This window comes from Anopheles moucheti, chromosome 3 (assembly GCF_943734755.1).
Source record: "Anopheles moucheti chromosome 3, idAnoMoucSN_F20_07, whole genome shotgun sequence".
Classification (NCBI taxonomy): Eukaryota; Metazoa; Arthropoda; class Insecta; order Diptera; family Culicidae; genus Anopheles; species Anopheles moucheti.
Genome location: NC_069141.1, coordinates 29,295,714 through 29,314,022, shown reverse-complemented (window position 1 = coordinate 29,314,022; position 18,309 = coordinate 29,295,714). Strand labels below are relative to the sequence as shown.

The following is an 18,309-nucleotide window of genomic DNA, read 5'->3' as shown; positions in this document are numbered from 1 at the left end:
GGAGAATCGTTTTATTTCTATAAAAATGTTTAATAAAATTTCATAAACAAGAAAATAGATAAAAGTAGGGGGAAAAAGTAAGAACATTTTGACATAACAAAACAGTAAGTTGGTATCAAACAATAAATTTAAAAGCCATAACAACAATCGTAAAACCATATGAAAATTTATAATAAACCTTGAAAATTGTTGCCAAAAAGGTAAAAGATTAGACTAATGAAACAATAAAACATAAGAACACACAATACAAAAAAAGACCACAGAAAAAAATATGACACAAGTATTGTTCATCGATTGGTTTAGTACTGTAAGCACCTTTCACCACAAAAGTACTTCAAATAGACAGAAAAAATATATATATATATACACGAATAAAAAAAATCAACATTTCTGCTCGTTATGCATATTTTTCCCAGCCCATGTTTCCTTGGTGCTAGCAGATGGAGGTGGCATGTCCCAACTAACCAACTACGTGACCTACTCGCTAACGGCAGCTCGATGCCGGTTTAATGAGGACAAAAGCTCCACCATCACCGTTCGCCATGTTGTTGTTATGTTCAATGTTAGCACAAACTGTTTCCTAACTGTCTGACAACATTTTCCAACAGTTTTCACATCGTATTTTCCATTCCCTTTTTCTCTTTCTCTCTCTCTCTCATTCTTTCTTTCTCTTGTAGGGCTGTTTCCCATCCGTGGATAATTCTTACTGCATGAGGCAGAAAATCGACCCTTAATGGTCTCCCTAACCTATTGACTTGAGCAAGTCAGCACATTTTCCTCGAGTGATGTTTCTGCTCGATCGTGTTGCCCCATTGTGTGTGTGTGTGTTTGAGGAAAAATGTGAAAATAAAATAAAACATACAGCATGGGTTTCTTTTGCTTTATTTTCCTACGGACATTGGGGTCGATTTTATGAGAAGATTTGGAAGGAAATGTGAGTTCCCTGCACCAGATGGGTACGGTAGAATTCATATTCTCTGCTACGTGACAGAACGACAGACAGAAGAACACTTGTTAAGTCGAGATATTTCCCTGACAATTGGATAACCTTACCCACGTGGTGTCGATTTCATTTCGATACACTTCGTATCACCATGGAGGAGGCAACTCGTAAGCAGACGAGCAGAAAACCAGCCGTTGTTTGGAGGATTATAATAGGCAATGCAAATTGTACCACGAGAGGTGCAATAAATGTATTATTATAAGTTTTGGGATCGATCGACGGAAAAGGAAAAGGAAAAGGGAAAAAAAGGATAATAGGATGGAAAAGGAGCTCATGTCTTTATTTCTTGCAGGCTATTTTATTTGATAAAGGAGAGTTCATGGAATATCCATGGAGATTTTTCATCATTGTGTGACCTTTTTATTACAGGTGATCCAGCACCGCGACAAAATGTTTGAAGGGAAGCTAAATAAAATGCATTTGAATGACTAAACTCAAGTCAAAAAAGGAAGAAGATAATAAAATTCTTGATTATAAATCATTTAATAAAGAATAAAAAATAAATCACATCGAGATATTTCTACTTCGTACTACAAATCACAGCACAAGTGTTGTGTAAATAATTCTGAAGACTTCCAAAACTTGCGGTAGATAAATAGTATCATGCATACACACATGCAGGAGAAAATAAACCCTCGCAACGGAAAACTGCACCGTCCATACATATCTTCACATTCGAGCAGTGGATTTAAGTCAAATGTGTAGCTACCTTATGCAACTTGTCAACGCGCTCTAAAGATCTTAATTATGACACGGATTACCGTGACACGATCTTTAGCCATTCTTTATCGAAACTATCGCCCTACCCGAAATACCAACCCGACTACCCCGGCAAATGGTGCACATAAAACTGTCTCCCCAACAGCCACACAGTGGAACGGATAAACATAAATAGTCATCTGCTGGTATGTGGGTTTTCCACCCTCCGGCGTCAATTAGTTAACAGTCCACATACTCTTGAGGCGGTAAGTTGGAAAATATTTGGAAAATTTGTTGGTTCAATAACAGACGGTGCAAAACGGTGTGGCAGAGTGTGTGAAATACTTTCTTCTTACTGTATTGCAGTTAAAACTATAAATCACACACGGAAACTGTATCGAAAGGATCCACCCAAGGCGGAAGGAAGCACTGATACAGGCAATAAAACATGGGTTATATAGGAAGGGTAGGTTTGTGGTGTTGCCACTACCACTACAGCTCGGTCGGATACGGTGATTAAGCTTGCGGGCAGTGGTTGCTTGACAAGAACCATATGGTCGCGTGTGGCAGTTGTTACATATGTTTAAGGAAGAGATTTACTGAGCTATGGGAAGCAATTTAGATGTTTCAAATGGCTGTATGCAAGATATTCCGTGTCAAGCATGAAGGTTTAATCACTTCAAATGTTAAAGAAAGATGTTAGCAAAATGCATCCTAATACAAAGATGAGTATGGACTTTTTTTTTTCGTTAGAACGGCCTGGCCGTATCGACTTATTTTACCACGTAGCCGGATAATCAGTCCATGCTACGGGGGATTGGTCCGGATGGGATTTTGGTCCGGGCCGTTCGTGTGAAGACCGGCTCCGCTACCATCATGCCACCGGGCCGCCCCGAGTATGGACTTTTAATACAATTTAATCAATCAATCAATCAATCAATAATAAATAATCAGAAGAAAAAGTGTTACATTAAAGTATGTTAAAAATCTTATTAGGTACTTTCAATATAATTTTCAATATGTACTTAGTTATAATTTACTTTTAAAGTCCAAACACCAACTTTAACTCCACGTCTTTTTGCGTGCAGTGCTTAACGATCTACATGAGAAGAGCTATACCTTATCACTTCTTGGCCGATCATGTGCTTTACACCGTGCTAATGGGTTCATCTTTACCGCCTAAATGGCATTAGAAGCTTTAAGGTCCTCTCGAATCGCTTTGACCTTTCGGACGCAAAAAAAAAGTCGAACAGCACTTGGGTGCGTGCACTGCTCAAAGTGGACCTCGGTAACTCGGTAACCAGCCCAAATGGGATCATCGCTCCTCTCAATTTCGATCGCAAAGGATACATTCCCCAACTCCAACTCTCACAGATCTTGCGTTCGGCGGACCATCGCCGATGTGCTTTGTCTATCCTTCTGTCACCTGCCCAGCTTATCTGACCCGGCCATTTACCCTCCGGGGTGAAAGTATTTAAATATTTTGATCTCATTAAAATTAAAGAGCCCAGTTTAGCCATCCCCTTTACGGTGCATTGTACTCGCCCTTTTGTATCGGCAGACTGCTCAGCTCACTTGGATCTGCATCTTGGTCGGTTGCTAGGATTGAAGCATGCATTCTAATGTATTGATCTCCTACGTACACAAACGCGCACGTTGTTGCACGTACGGGCTTGAGTCTCGCCAGCACGATAAAGCTGTTTGTTCTTCATTAAGTTCTTAAGGATAAATCCTTTAACCTCATTCCGGCCGGATGACGGAGAAGAAAATCACCTTGCGCCCTAGGACGATGCATTTCGAGAAGCTTAATCATACGAAACGATCGGTACAGTCTGTTTTGGTATTGCTGCGTAGGAATATCGTGCCAGGCAACTGCAGGAACCGGGTACGGGATCCGTAAGCCTTGAAAGGTAACCTCAAAAGGATTAAAATTGGGAGAGTGGCGAGCAAGTGCCAAAGTACACCGAAGGAACCGAAGTCAAAACGGTTCGGGTGCAAAGTGCATTAGCCATACATTGATGTGATTGGTTTTATTGAAAGGGCGAAAGGATGGAAGAAGTTTGATGGACTGTGCATGATAAGCATGTCTTGAGGAAGTGCATGTATGCATCTATTTGCAGTGTGATGTTGATCATTAAACATTCTTTGTGAAGAAATTCATTTAAAAAATATACAATGCAATATCTTCCATCGCGTAATTGTGAATGCATGGAATCTTTCTCAAAGGAATCTGAAACTTTAAATTATTCCTTTCTTAATAATTAGAACAGTTGTAGAAATTCATTTCTTTTCTTTAAGACACAATGAACCTCAAATAGAATACTCATTGCTAATCTTCAACTGGGAAATTCCCCAGCTCAGTACGATCGTGTACACAAATCGTTATCAAATGTAATGAATAATCATTTATTGCACACACACACACACAAACTCCGTTACACACATTAATAATATTTTCCTGGGTAAAACCGACAGTATCAAAGATTAAAAACCACACACAGCGGGCCTAAAACCAAACGTCAATATCATTCGTCATGTCCTCCGTTTGGAAGCTGTCCAGATCGGTGATCAACGAGGTGGGTAGTTTTTCAGCCAGCTTCAACACCTTCATCTTGTCGATCATTGTGGCCATCTCCAGCCCAATCCCATTGCTAACGTAGAATGCCTCCACAAGCGTCCGATTCCAGTTGATCGCGGGCATGTTCTGGTCCAGCTCTACCGTCACGTACTGATACAGCTGTTTCGCATCGTAGCGGGTCGGTGTTTCGAGGTTCAGCAGCAATTGTTTCGTCCGGTTTGGCGCCCACTGATTACACTGATCATTCAGCTCGAGTAAAATGCTCTCCAGCAGCTTAATCTCGCTGGCCAGTTGCTTATCATTGTCGGAAAGGGGCGCCACAGCCGTTTCACGTCCACACGCACTAGCATTAACCGTCATATCACCATGCAAGATACGACTCTCTACGGAGAACACAAAATGGCGCTAGAGTATCGAAATAGCTTACGCAAACGCTCATACCAACTCACCTGAAACGTAGAAATCATTCGATCGAGACAGGTACGCTTCACCGCTCGCTTTTTTCAAGATCGCATTGTAAAACACATGATCCTGTTTGCGGATGATCGCGTCCGTGCTGCGCAGGATAAACTTGCCGTAGGAAACTTCGGTCGTATTGAGACAAATATCGCATGTCGGCGGAGTTATGTCTTCCTCACTAGAGTCTGCCACTGGTTGGTTGGCTTTGTTGATGAAGATCTCTATACCGAACATTTCCATGCCCGCGCGATACGGATACCAGATCATGACACCCTTCGGATGGTAGATTTCGATATTAACATTTTTCGGCCGCTTGGAGTATCGTTTGGAACTTCCACTTCTCCGCTTTGCGTCGACCGAATCCAGCAAACAGCTTGCGGCCACAAGCCATATCAGGACAATCGCTGTTAGTAGATGACGTTTACTGCTTTCAGACATCTTGACGGTTCGAACTGATCACTGTAACTGGTCGGACGGGAGAGTAAAGTTCGAAAGCAAACGCTCTTCGACGGTAAAACTGTTCCCTATAGGAGCATGTGTTTGTTGAAACGAAGAGCGATAAGAATAAATGCAGGCAAATATTACGCATAAAGATGAGATGGTGCTTTCTAGAATACAATCCGGATAATGCGTAGATGTAGTGGTAGCATGATTAATTTTCCTTGATATTCAACAGAAAATAGAACTTACTTCTGTTCTATTTAAGGTATTTCTTGATAGTCGTACTCAAAATATAAAGTCAATCTAGACATGAGTAATCAAACGGGTGATGGAGCTTGTTACAGCTCATGAGATTTGTGGTAGAAACTATTTTTCAATTCAAACATTATTATTATATTAACCAAGTCTTTCAATCCAACAACAATAAATTGCTTCAGCAATTCAAATTTCGTATTCAACTAATTATTAATTTAACCACTTTATTTCATGTATTATAATGAAACAGTCTTTTATTAAACCAAACACCAAGCACTGCAGCTTTCGGTCATGCCCTAGTGCTTTGCGGACGTGCTCCGACGATGAAATATGTTATGCGCATTGCATACCAGTTGGGCGATGTACAATGAGCGAAGATATTGCATTACAGATTGCATACCACTAGGGGCAAATATTATAACGTACATGAGTAATATGGAATAAATTATTGTTTATTCAGAATAGTTTTTCCAATGTAAAACGGATTGTTTGTATAAAAAAAGGAACATACTTTCGCTTTATATATTTCTTATCAGTAACGGAAGAAAACAAATCATTGATATATTAATTATTTTCGTAAATTTTGATGAGGGATTTTCAGACAGTAGTACTATCCTACTTATCATAATCCCCACTACTCTCTTTATAGTCATCTACCACAAGGCCAAGCTCTTTATAATCAATGATAGTTTTAGCCACATCAGTGTCCCGGATGCTGTGAAGGATTTTCAGCTTCGTTAATTTCGATTTTACGGCAAACACTATCCTGTCTTGATTAAGGTAAACGTTCTCCACCGTTTCACGCCAGTCTACCGCCGGCAGCAGTGAGTTAAGCCGATTAACCACGTATTGTTCTAGTGCTTGCTTAGTCTGAATGCCCTCGTAGACATCGGTTAGGACGAGTAGATTTGTTACATATGTTCCTTCACATAATGTAAGATGATCGTTGATCTTTTCCTCTAGTAGAGCTTTCTCAGCGGCATAGTTGCGCTTTACACTGGGTTGAGTAATTTTGGGACGAAACACGTAGCAGTGCTGTGCAATATTTGGTCTGGGCACAACCTTCATGCGTTCTCCTGAAATGGTAAAAACATTTCAAAATGTTTTAATTGTAGGTAAATTGCGTACGAAAGATGCTTACCATTTACACGGAATTCACAGTTAAACTGCTTCGAAGGTCCATGTCGGTAATGTTCGGTAATGGAGTACTGAAATGAATCCCGTGGAAGGACTACTACCGAGGGATGCTTTATGATTAACTGCTTCTGTCCACGATGTGCGACCGTAGCGTTTGCCCAAATGTCATACGAGCTATGTGTGGCATTCTCTTGATTAATGTACACCTCTAGATCAATAGAACGCAGGTTTTTCGCAACATTTTGTTTTAGCTCTAACCCTTGCGGTCGAAATATTTGTATCTGCTTGTTAAACTTTTGACAAGTTTCACGAGGATGCTCCTCACGGTACGAAGCTTTGTGTTTTGAACGTTCACAGGATACAACGGTCACAGCAAAAATAAGCACACACGAAATAATCACTTTCAGCTTCATGGTTTATAAGCCCTAACCCGCTTTTGCCGACAAGAATGGCCAATTGGTACTGATTTGGCGTTGAAATTAGTGATGATTGGCTACCTCTAAACGACTGATAAGAGTGGGAAAGGTACACATACAGATGCTTCAATGAATAAAATGCAAACGAAATACGCAAAGATAAGGATGCGTACGTAATGGGTTCTTCCAAAGATGATTCTGCTGTTGGAAATTCCGTTTTATGTTTAACCAAAGCAAATGAAATTATTAGTCTGTAATTCGCATGGAGAAAAAAAAATGGTTTGTGTCAAAACATTTTGTTTCTCATTTCTGACACGTTTTGATACGAGTTTAAGTGTTTAGTTTCGTATTATTGGAGCATTTTCGAACGAAGAAAAGAAATCTTTATTATCTTCCTAATATAGAATTTATAGTATCTCTTCATAATCCTCATAATCATCGTCATAATAATCGTCATAATCCTTAGCCGAACGACCAAATTCTTCAAAATCAGTAATTATTTTGGCCACATCCGTGCCCCGGATGCTGTGAAGAATCTTCAGCTTCATCAGTACCGTTCTCACTTCGAACACGATTCTGTTCTGGGAACCGGAAACGTTTTCAATCGTTTCGTGCCAATTTACCGATGGCAGCAGTGATTTAAGCCGTTGAACTACGTATCGTTTTAGTGCCTTTCCTTCAGATTCAATGGTCTCGTGGTTTTCGGCCAAGACGAGCAGTTTCGACTCGTCCCTAGCCTCACAGGATGAGAGAAGATCGTTGATCATTTCCTCTAGTAGTGCTTTCTCAGCGGCATAGTTGCGCTTTTCACTCGGTTGAGTAGTTTTGGGACGATACCCGTTGCAGGACCGTTTAGGCACAAACTTCATGCGTTCTCCTGAAACGGCAAGAAAAAAAAAACATTTCAATGTAGTTTATTTTATGCGAACTACGTACGAAAGATGCTTACCACCGACATGGAGTTCGCAGGTAAATCGCTTCGGAGGACCAAATCGGTAGTGTTTGGTGATGGAGTACTGAACTGTGTCCCGTGGAAGGACTACTACCGAGGGTACCTTTATGGTTAACCATTTTTTTCTTTCGTTTATGACCGTAACATTCACGCAAATGTCACACGAGGGATTTGGCTGATACTTTTTATTAATGTACACCTCTAAATTCATCGACTGCAGATGTTTTCGGATGCGTTGCTGTACCACCAACCCTTGCGGTCGATATATGTGTATCTGTCGGTTGGACCGCTTGCAAACAAATGTGCTAGAGACGGTTCTTAAACGTACACAGGATACAACGGTCACGGCCAGTACAAGCACACAAATAATAGTCGTTTTCAGTGCCATCTCTTGGAAGAAACAAAACGCTTTTGTCGACAACAGCTTCCAACTGGTACTGATGTTATTGGAGAGAATTGAAGCATATTAAGCTATAAGCGGACTGATGGTGATAATGTGCAATGTGTAAACGAAGAAGAACACTGAAAGATAAGGATGCGAAAAAATTAAATAAAAAAAATCAAACAAAGAAAACACCAAATTTAAAAAAGAAATCATCATTTTCTAATACTCAAACAGTAAACGCTAGATAACTTGTTTGGTTTTTTTTGTTTTTAATTCGTTTTTGTTTTATTTTCATGTTTTGTTTTTCGTTTTTCTGCTTTTTTGCGCTACTATTTGCTGCAGAGCTCCTGTTTAGCTCTTTCGCTCCCTCTCTCTCTATCGCTTTTTCAGTTTAATCATTGTATTAGTTTTTCGTTCAGTTCCATTTTCCATACTGTGTTTGCAAAATTTGACCCATTTCGGTTGTTTTTTGTTGTGTATGTTTGTTACTACACTTTCCCACGGTTACGGCAAATACTATTCGCCACCACGTACGAGTTTGGAGATGCATTTTGCCTTTTTTCCTTCTCCTTCGTATTACATGTGTTTTTCTTTTGTTGTTGTTTTTTCTCCTTCCTTAAGTTCGAGATAACTTCGTTTCTGTGTTTGTTTGCTTTAAGAAAACAAATCATACAGTATGTTAAACAGCTTTCATTAAGTAAAACGGAGTAGATATAGAACGAAAGAGACACAGTTTCGAGCAAAGTTTTAAAAACATATCACTATCCATTTTGAGATGGGATTTTTTCTTTTCCTGTTCCTGTTTCAATGTTTCAATGTTCAATGTTCTTATGTTTTCTTCCTTCATCGGCTTCCTTCTAACACGCTCGTTAATTAAATTCGCACAGTGGGGTTTTTTTTTCGTTGCTTAGCTCTATAGTCAACGAACAATTTCACGTACGTACACTACCGGGTACTACCAATCGTAACTGTCTAAGAAAACGGGAGGTCGACGAATGCTTTAGAAATACATTTAGACAACATACAAAAACTGAAGCCTGACTGACTGGAATAAACCTAGCACAGTAAGCCATTCGAACGCTCGAACAAACCGTTTTCCAGTTCCTTTGCCCGTTGGTCGGTCTTAACACAGCGTCTGGAACCCTATGCGACACATCCTCCATCCGTGGCTCACAAGTTGTTGAACAGTCCAGTCCTACACTTCGATTGGTTTCGTCCATCTCTCGCTACAATTTTTACTTTCATTGTTTACTGTGTTTTATTCCACCTTTTAACACAGTAAAGGTTGGGTTGGATGATTTTAATTCACTGTCGAAAAAATTACAAAATTCCAGTTCAAAATGCACATTCCCTTTTCTCCCTTTGACACGCTTCTGTTTTGTTTTGCTCTCCTTGTGCGCGTTACTATGCGCCATTTGACTTTTGTTTTACCAAATTGTATCATCATATTTACAGTGTAATGCACCGCGGAGTAGTTGAGAAATGTTTTCCTCAGTTTTCCCCATGTGACATTGTCATTTTCCACCAACACCACCACCATGCGGCCGCATCACGGCGCAGGTGCACATTATTGAAAGGATGGCGCCACACACGTGGCCGTATCTAAACATATGCGTTTTTTTTTCCACTATATTCACTACAAAACAAACACAACTTTTTTGTATGTAGAAAAGATAAAAAGAAAACATAACGTGATGGCCTTTTTGTAGCAATAATATGTATACGTTTGCCTTCTACCAATTATAATGCTTCTACACTACCACCTACATGATCGTGTTGCACGATGATTATTTGTTTTCCACTCTCCCCCCGGGGGGGTTTGGGGTTCACCTCACACTATGCTAATCGTTATGCTTTTGTGTTGTTGTGTGCACGATTCTGTCGGTTTTTTGAGTTTTTTATACGATTTGATTAATATGTTCACCGCACCGACTGGTTCCAAGTCCTTTGGCCCAGTGGCCCTATGGAAAAACTACAACCCTTCTCGCCTTGGCGTGATCCAGGCCGGAAAGGGCTAAGTGACGATTTTTCCTTTTTGTTTCGTTTTGGAGGCCCTCTGCATATTGGCCCTCAATTCAATAATTAATTGTTTTGTTCGCTACTTAACTTACAATCTTAGTTTGTTAAATTTTCTGCTTTGTTAGTGTTTTTTTTTTCTGTGTGATTTTCTTATGTTTCCGTGTATGTAAAGTTGCTCTATCATTAATGCATTGAGTTTTGCGCCCAAACGTAAGTTTCTATTACTATTATTTTGCTGCTGCTATTTTGCGTTCGGTTGAGTGATTGAAAGTACGGTACGTGTGCGGTTTTTTTGTTTGTTTTTTTTTTTTGTTTCTTATGCAGTCAAGTTTTCTTACGTGTGTACATTATGCTTATACAAACGCTATCCAACTGCCACTTTGTGGGGGTAGCGGGAAACTTTCACAATGTTGCAACCACGTTCGGCGGCTTTTGTTTTACAATTTTTGTTCCTAAAGTTATCCTTGTTTGTTGATTTGTTAATTGTAAGTTGCCTTTACGCGTATCGTACAAAAATCTTGCTGTAAAACCATGTTCTGCTACCAGACCGTTGCTGGTTGCACTACAAATTGGCCATCATCTGTACACACTAGCTTTGTCCAATCCGTGCCAAGCCAGACGCTTGGCTTTGGTTCATTACTAATTTACTTCCATTTATACATGCCACAGTGAAAAACAAAACAAAAAAAAGAACAAACCACAAAATAAACTACCGTTATTATGATACTAAAGTTACACACGCACCAAGTGTCTATTCTTCAGCTTTTCTTCTAAGCAAAACCGCTTCAAAACAAGATGCGTTAAAGAATGAGCGAAAAATGCGTAATGCAAACTGCATCGTCCTAACGTGCATATGCACGATCGGTTCGGGATCAGCATGGCACCACGTATTAACTGCAAATTACACGACCAAAGCTGTCGAACAGCCAATCCATTTCTTCCAATTGGCACCGCACACACACATTGGCGTGCACTGAGAACCATTACACGTTTTCCATTTCAACCGATATGAATTGCGTTGCCCCCGTTGCGTAGGGTCGGTACGCACAAAATTCAAACACCCCAAACCATTTCCGCTTCTCTGAAGTGTTACGGTAGTTCGGTTGCGTGTTGTTTGCTACTGAATCGTGTCGTTTGCTGCTGGTTTTACTTAGTATTTTCGGTAAAATATATATATTTATAGTCTACTTGCGTGTCTGTGTGTGTATGTTTTTTTTGTTTGTTTTGTATTATTGTTGTATGCAATAGTAATTGTAAAATGCTAGTTTGATATCCTTTTCGCCCAACGTACTCGGGGTTTCGTCGTTTGTTACTTGCTTTGCTTCCGTTTCACAAATGGTCAGGACCTTTTCCTGCTCTTCTTTTCTCAGTCATCTTTCATTCTTTGATCCGTTGTACAGAATAGAAAAACAAAAGCGATGGCTTATCTACGTCCGACTCATTTTATGCTCGATGGCTGACATATTTGCAATACTTTTCAGGGCAATTGTCCGAAACCGCTTCACGTTGGTTCAGTGCACCGTCTGTTCACTGCCATCACAGCCATCTCAGCCATCTCAGTCTGGGCCCTTCCGCGTGTGTCTGTTCTAGGGTGCTAGTTAGACGAGCCGGCGTCGTTCTTGCTTACCGGTAATAACACAACTTAAAAAAAAACAAACAATACCTCCAATATGATCTGCTTTACTCTCGCTGCATTGCGTGCTATGTGGGGGCAGTAATGATGTTGTTCGGCAATGACTTATATGTACCAATCTCCACACCAAGGCCATGTCCTAGACGGGGTTTCTACTTTCGCATCGTAACAGGAACCACACAATCGAAAACAACACGCCAACCTAACATTAAGTTGCTTCTACTAACTTCTAATGGTACGCATTTGCAAACAGGCAGCCTACAACGAACGATTCCACAGATGACAAACGGTACGAATACACGGGATGTTCTAGTTCGCTTTCGGTACGCTCACACGGCAGTATTGTGGCTTGTTGATGTCGGATTTGTTTCTTTACGCGTTGGTTATTGTAACTCTTCTGGGGATGTTTGGATTTGTTGTTTTTTTTTGCTTCATTTTATGTACTTTTGTTACACGCCGGTCTACAACATGATCGGCGATGATCTTATAGTCGATGATCACCCGGGATGGCGAGAGTAGTATGGTTATTTCTGTTATTAGCATTCGCTTTTTGCCTTTCCTTTTAACATTCGCAAACCTTGTTTGGTACGGCTCGGTCGAACACAATTTGATTTGTAAGTTTTTTGTTGCCTAAAAGTGCCGAACCGTCCAAACCCAGCAACTATCGTTCGATCCCTCATGGCTGGTTATTGTTTTATCTCTATTGATTGATGTTTCTACCTGCTGTATGATGAACATTAGAATTTTTTGTTTTGTGTGACAGTTATGTTTGCTGTTCTTGCCTGCTATCGTTCGGTACAAAACGGACACATTGGTACGTTATCGTGTTTTGTTTTATGTGTGCTTTGTGTTCTCGACTCTAACACATCTCCGCCCTTAGGTTAGTGTAAACGAACTGTTCACCATCGGTCCGTTTTGCATGGTTCGCTTAAAAACGGATAAAACGCTCAACTGGATATGCAATGCGCGCGCGTTCGCACGCCCAGATGATGATTTTGTTGACCCCTATTGTCCTAGTTGCACTATATGTTCTTGCTTGAAAGCAGGTGCTCTTTCTCTCTCTCTCTCTCTTCTCTCTCGGTTTTCTCTCGGTATCTTCTCGGTATCTCTTTCATTTTTCGTCTTCCATTGGGATCTCTTTGGTAGCTGTTCTGCTAGCTAATTGCATTTTATACAACCCAACAACATGTGTTCTCCGTCGTATTTCCCCCGCATACGGCCACATTATAACTGCCATTTTGTTGCAACAGGTGCTTGTAGTGTGCAATTTCAGTTTTGTATGTCCCTGAGAAGAACTAACCACTGCTAAGATCGAATTCGCCCTAATAAATGGCCGAGGAATTAAACGAACGTTACGACGTTCATTGTTTCTAACACGGATCGTTTAACGCTAATTCCTAGTTCGTAGTAGAGCACATTGCGAACAGCGAACCCTTGCTTGTTAAAGTGTGGCCAGGTTCAGTTTGCTTCGTTAAAAATGAGAGAGTGAGGGTTGGAAAATATAAACGTTCAAACTTAATACACATTGCTAACGATTAAAATCACAAAATTGCTTTGAAAATGTCATTAAGAGTAAAAGGTTTTTTTTTTCTAAAAAACAAAACAAAACACACAAAACACATTCATTGATTAACTCTTAGTCGGCGCATGTCTCCCTCATTACTGCTGCTGCACGAGACGATTCAACGGGAAAAATAGTGGGGCCAGTTCTGTGCCCGTTTCTAAGCTAACGTAACGTGTATACGTGTACCCACGCTTTTAAAACAGATGTCCTGCAGCTTGTGAGCGTGTCACATCGTATTGCGTTTAAAAACAAATGAAAAAATAGCTTGTACTATATGTCTCTTGCTGTGGCTTCTTCCCCCGACATGCTTACCAGCAACATCACTAACACATAAAATTCAGCAAAATTATTCGCTCGCATCTAGCTTCTGCGAATCGGCTCGCCGATAAGAAACGATCGCGTCTCGCGTTTCCTTTTGTTTATCCTCCTTAAAAAATACAAACGACACCAGGCTGCATCCTCACGCCACGCAAGTATCTAATTGCTTCAGGACACTAATTGCACCACAGCCAAACGCCAAACGAAGCAACTTGCGGTGTAGAAATCGTGAAGAAATGACGTGCCCAATATACGCGACCGCCCCAGTAAAACGCACAGTTGATCCGGTGTGATGGTGAGATTCGTAAAACCACCATTCCACCACCTCGTCCGCGTGTTCTTTGCATGAAAACCTTTCGCAACGACTCCTCCTTCTAGTGGAAAGCAGCGGCGCCATAATGTCGACGACTGGTGGCCACGACCGGGTGGAGAGGCTGCCCTTCATTCATCATCACCAGCAGAAGACGGACAATTCGCCCGAATGCTCGTTGCTGTGCCGCCAGGTGGTCACGGAACGTGCCTTAAGCTAGACGAAAAAAAAAAAAACACGGTTAATGGAAACGTGTAACTTAACTATGGGCTCGGAATGGCGGCAAATGTTCGGGGATCGTTACCTGTTGCATTTTATCGAAATCTAAGCATGGCCTATGGGGACGCTGCAACCTTTGCTGCTGATGGCGGGACTGGCGTCGGCGTGGCGACACGGCACAGTGGAACATCTTCGCCGGTGGACTAACGGACCGGCTGATGTCCATATTCGTTACTAGGGTTGTCGTGCCGCCGCCGCCGCCGCCACCACCACTCGGTTCGGGGCTACCCGTGCCCGCGCCGAGGCGTACCAGCGAGGCCGGTGCCGACGACAGTGATGATGGCGTGGATGATGATGATGTTCGCGTTGTTGTACTAAGACCGGACCCAAGGCTGCTGGTGCCACCGCCGTATGGTGGCGGATTGGTGCTGTTGCGATGGCACACAGCAGTCAAAGGACTATCACAGCCAATGGGGCGTCGGACGAGACCGAATCGAAGGCCACCGGCACTACCACCATTCACGCCGCCGCTACCGTTGCTGCCGGTACCGTAGAACCCGCTAATACCGGTGCCGCTCAGCGACGAAAGAGAGGAAGCCGCCGACGAGAGCAGTGAGGATCCGGTGGTCGGTAGGAGCCCGTTGCTACCGGTGGGACCGGCACCGGTTCCCTCGCTCAGTACCAGCGGTGTCGTCGAGCGTTGCATTATATGGCCACGGTGTGGTTTTAAAGCTTCTAGAGGTGGTGACGTGCGGAAATTGACCGGTGCCGAGAGCGGTGTCTCTTCCGGCTGCAACAGCTCGTCCTGCTGGTGTAGCTGCTGCTCTTGATGATGGTGGTGGTGGTGGTGCTGTTGACGCATCGAATGATGATGCTGATGATGATGCTGGTGGTGATGATATTGATGTGAGAGTGGATGATGATGGGTCTGCTGTTGTTGCTGCTGATGCTGCTGCTGGGTCGGTTGCTGTTGTTGCTGCTCCAGCAGATAGCGAACCTAAAATTAGACCAGATTTATTAGAACAACTTCAACACACACACAAACACACGGCAAATCGTCACCGCTGCCTTACCTCATCATCCGAATTGTGCGCTAGGGATCGTTTACGCTTCTCCAGCAAACTGCTCACACTACCCATGCGTTTGCCGGCTCCAGTTGAGATCTGATGTTTGGTCACTGACGGCGGTGTCAGAGCCACGTTCGGGGTCGCCGTCAGGCTCGACAACTCCTCCGCAAAGTCGTCCAACGGTTCCGTACCGTTGTCGTCACACGCGTTGCCGATTACCATGAACTGGCCCCGTACCATACTGCTGCCGGTGGTACTACTGCTCGTATCCATGGCACCTGTCGTACTCTCGATGATTGTCGATGCCGTTGTTCCCATCGCTGTCGGTGTTGTCGCCGTTCCCGATGACGCATAATCTCCGTCCTCTACCTCCTCCTCCTCCTCCTCCTCCTCCTCCTCTTCCTCCTCCTCCTCATCTTCCTCATCCACGATATCTTCGGTGGCATCATCGTCTTCCTCCTCCTCGTCATCATCGACGTGAGGTGCCATGATGGGTAGTATACCGGGAATAGCTCCTCCACTTAACCGGCTAGGCACACCACTAACACTCCCTACCTCGATGGCACAGCTACCCACATCCCCCGCACTGCCATTGATCACCTCCAGCTCCTCCTCGGAGCTGTTCTGGTCGTACAGCAGCAGGTGCGAGGAGGATGGACCGAGAAATGCGGGCGACTCCGAGGAACAGGCTGTATCGGTCGGCGAAACGGTGTCCTGCCGGGAACTTAAACCTTAAACGTGGTGGGAAGAAAAGACAAGAAGCCACACAATACGGTTAGCCAGCCACTTGATAAATCGCAACGAAAAAAAGAAAACAATATTTATACAACGTCAAGATAGCGGCGTGCTTCGAATTATCGGTACATGTGGCGACACGTTCGAAAATTTCGACGACACATTATTGCCAGAAGCATTGTACAACCGTCGTATCAGTTCCAACTCGCAAAACCAAATCCAGTTTCGGCCGGTATAAGAGGCAAGCAGCGGACAGATTCAAAAAACGTGCAGATAAGGTTGGTAAAGTTTAGGAACGATCATTTACTTGTTAACACCTCATCCCACATGTTGCGTACGGCGCCGCAGTGCAGACAGTAGGAATTCACTCGATTTTACTTCCCTCCACACGAGATCACTTTGGCACGTTTTGCACCACCCACCACACCACAGAGTGCTTTTTATTTGCGCACGAGTTTACACACGCTCGCCTGTAACAAGTAGCAAGTGTACAACACTCGCAGAACCCTTCGTACAGAGATCACCGGGAGGAGCCGCGTGTTTAAAACCTGCCCAATATGTCCAACCCCCGCGCGTGAGGCTTTCTTTGTTCTCCGGCGGAAAACACTGAGATCAGAGGCACTACTACCTCGGCCACCGCGAATCGTATGCGAGTGCACTGCTAACCCGGCACCCGGAGAGTAGTTAAAGACCGCGATGCGTTACCGGCGTCGTGTAGACCATTTGTCGCCTTCGGAACCTTCGGCCGTACTGCTTTTATAGATGAACATCATCATCTGTGCAAGTGCCCCCGGCTCGGTACGGTCGCATTGACGACGACCACTACACAGAGCGCGCTGCACGCATTTGCGCGAGATGAAACGACGACAAGCGCACCACACAAGCGGCACCCCCCCGACCTTATGGGCCGCGTATGTGTGCGCTTTAATAAGGGCGCGTACGCGCTTTTCGCTTCCCCGTTCGAGTGTGTGTTTTGGCACCGCCCGGGGGTTGCTGTGTTCGTAAGAACCGCGCTGCTAATTGTCACAAAACTCTGTTGGCACCGGGGTTGCCTGTGTGTGCGCGTATGTGTACAGCGCTCAATCGCGAAACAGCTGACAAGTACGGGGCAGCTAACGCGAACTTCCCTTGCGCGGTGGTGGATCGTGCGGGTAGTGTGTAACGCGTCCCGGTGTTATGCCGCATTACGATTTAACGTCAAACATGGTCTTTTGTTTGTTTGCCTCCCTATGTTCGAGGGTTTTTTTGCGAATGGTGGCACAGGAACAGGTCGCTTCACTTGATCTTGATACGGACAAAGAACCGCGACTGTGGCCGCCAAAGGGTCTCGTGCTCCAGGATGCTATTTTTACGCTCCCTTAGAATTATCGATTAAAAATGGGTTTCGCCGCTTATCTTTATCGCCATCCACACCAGGTACCCCCGGGGGTAGATCGCGACCATTGGGTGGGTGGTGGTGGTCTAAGTGATTTATCAGCAAAGGGACGACTCTCCTAACGTCGAGCTCCAGAAGGTTTCAAAAAGATATCGGCTATTTTCCCATATCGACACCAGGGGTTTCCACGATAGCGGAGTGACATGATAAGAAGTGACTGTTTCAATCAATCGACGGTGGCTCTCTCGTGTGATATTGTCACAAGAGCACACGGAGGAGGCAAACAACAAAAAAGCTGCTAAACCATCTCCATACCCTTTTGGGGTCGTTTTGGGGTGGTTCCATTGAAACACTATTTACATTCACAATTAACATCGGCTCCATAGAAATGATCGCATGAGTTCGCGATCGTTATGTTTGATTCACTTCTTTTGCTTTCAAAAGCTTGCTTACGATGTACACAGCCCCGAAAAGTGGCCACAAACAAACAAACAAACCCGTCCATCGCTGCAGCTGCAAGTTTGTAGCAACAGTTCCTCGCGTAAGCAAACAAAACACGCAAGTACACGAATAGAATTCATAACTTCCATTCCGTGCTCCACACTGCACACACTGCCCCAAATTTCAGTGACGTACGTTCTGGGGGGGTACGGTGGAATCTTTTCCGTACTTCATTCGATTTTTTTTCTTTTCGCTCGCGTTTCCTCCGCTCCGGTGGTAGATTCTTTTAACTTGACAGAACCA

The 18,309-nt window shown here is 43.4% G+C and overlaps 4 protein-coding genes across 4 annotated transcripts in view; all 4 read right to left on the bottom strand.

The window, feature by feature from the left end:
• Positions 1–4,039: 4,039 nt before the first annotated feature.
• On the bottom strand, positions 4,040–5,211 carry LOC128303701 (uncharacterized). The gene is made up of 2 exons (XM_053040750.1): positions 4,730–5,211; positions 4,040–4,663 (listed from the first exon to the last, which is right to left on the bottom strand). Exons 1-2 carry the CDS (start codon positions 5,175–5,177, stop codon positions 4,209–4,211), a joined length of 903 nt encoding a protein of 300 aa, XP_052896710.1. The 5' UTR covers positions 5,178–5,211; the 3' UTR covers positions 4,040–4,208.
• A 786-nt stretch (positions 5,212–5,997) lies between these two features.
• LOC128302648 (uncharacterized) lies at positions 5,998–6,985 on the bottom strand. The gene is made up of 2 exons (XM_053039514.1): positions 6,577–6,985; positions 5,998–6,511 (listed from the first exon to the last, which is right to left on the bottom strand). The coding sequence occupies exons 1-2, from the start codon at positions 6,983–6,985 to the stop codon at positions 6,051–6,053; spliced, it is 870 nt and encodes a 289-aa protein (XP_052895474.1). The 3' UTR covers positions 5,998–6,050.
• A 410-nt stretch (positions 6,986–7,395) lies between these two features.
• On the bottom strand, positions 7,396–8,328 carry LOC128302646 (uncharacterized). The gene is made up of 2 exons (XM_053039511.1): positions 7,941–8,328; positions 7,396–7,865 (listed from the first exon to the last, which is right to left on the bottom strand). The coding sequence occupies exons 1-2, from the start codon at positions 8,326–8,328 to the stop codon at positions 7,396–7,398; spliced, it is 858 nt and encodes a 285-aa protein (XP_052895471.1).
• Positions 8,329–13,086: 4,758 nt separating this feature from the next.
• The window catches only part of LOC128303191 (hormone receptor 4), a 51,452-nt gene continuing 46,229 nt past the window's right edge, over positions 13,087–18,309 (bottom strand). The window contains exons 3-5 of the mRNA XM_053040059.1: positions 15,462–16,186; positions 14,474–15,385; positions 13,087–14,385 (exon numbers count right to left, since the gene is read on the bottom strand). Coding sequence (XP_052896019.1) covers positions 14,311–14,385; positions 14,474–15,385; positions 15,462–16,186 — 1,712 coding nt within the window. The 3' untranslated portion in view covers positions 13,087–14,310. The remainder of the gene's footprint in view (positions 14,386–14,473; positions 15,386–15,461; positions 16,187–18,309) is intronic.

Bases quoted from the DNA above. Each gene is read 5' to 3' on its own strand.
- LOC128302646 (XM_053039511.1), bottom strand. From the start codon at position 8,328: ATGGCACTGAAAACGACTATTATTTGTGTGCTTGTACTGGCCGTGACC. The intron at 7,866-7,940 runs GTGGTAAGCATC...TTGCCGTTTCAG, and splicing joins TACCTGCGAACTCCATGTCG to GAGAACGCATGAAGTTTGTG.
- LOC128303701 (XM_053040750.1), bottom strand. From the start codon at position 5,177: ATGTCTGAAAGCAGTAAACGTCATCTACTAACAGCGATTGTCCTGATA. The intron at 4,664-4,729 runs GTGAGTTGGTAT...TGTTCTCCGTAG, and splicing joins GAATGATTTCTACGTTTCAG to AGAGTCGTATCTTGCATGGT.
- LOC128302648 (XM_053039514.1), bottom strand. From the start codon at position 6,985: ATGAAGCTGAAAGTGATTATTTCGTGTGTGCTTATTTTTGCTGTGACC. The intron at 6,512-6,576 runs GTAAGCATCTTT...TTACCATTTCAG, and splicing joins CTGTGAATTCCGTGTAAATG to GAGAACGCATGAAGGTTGTG.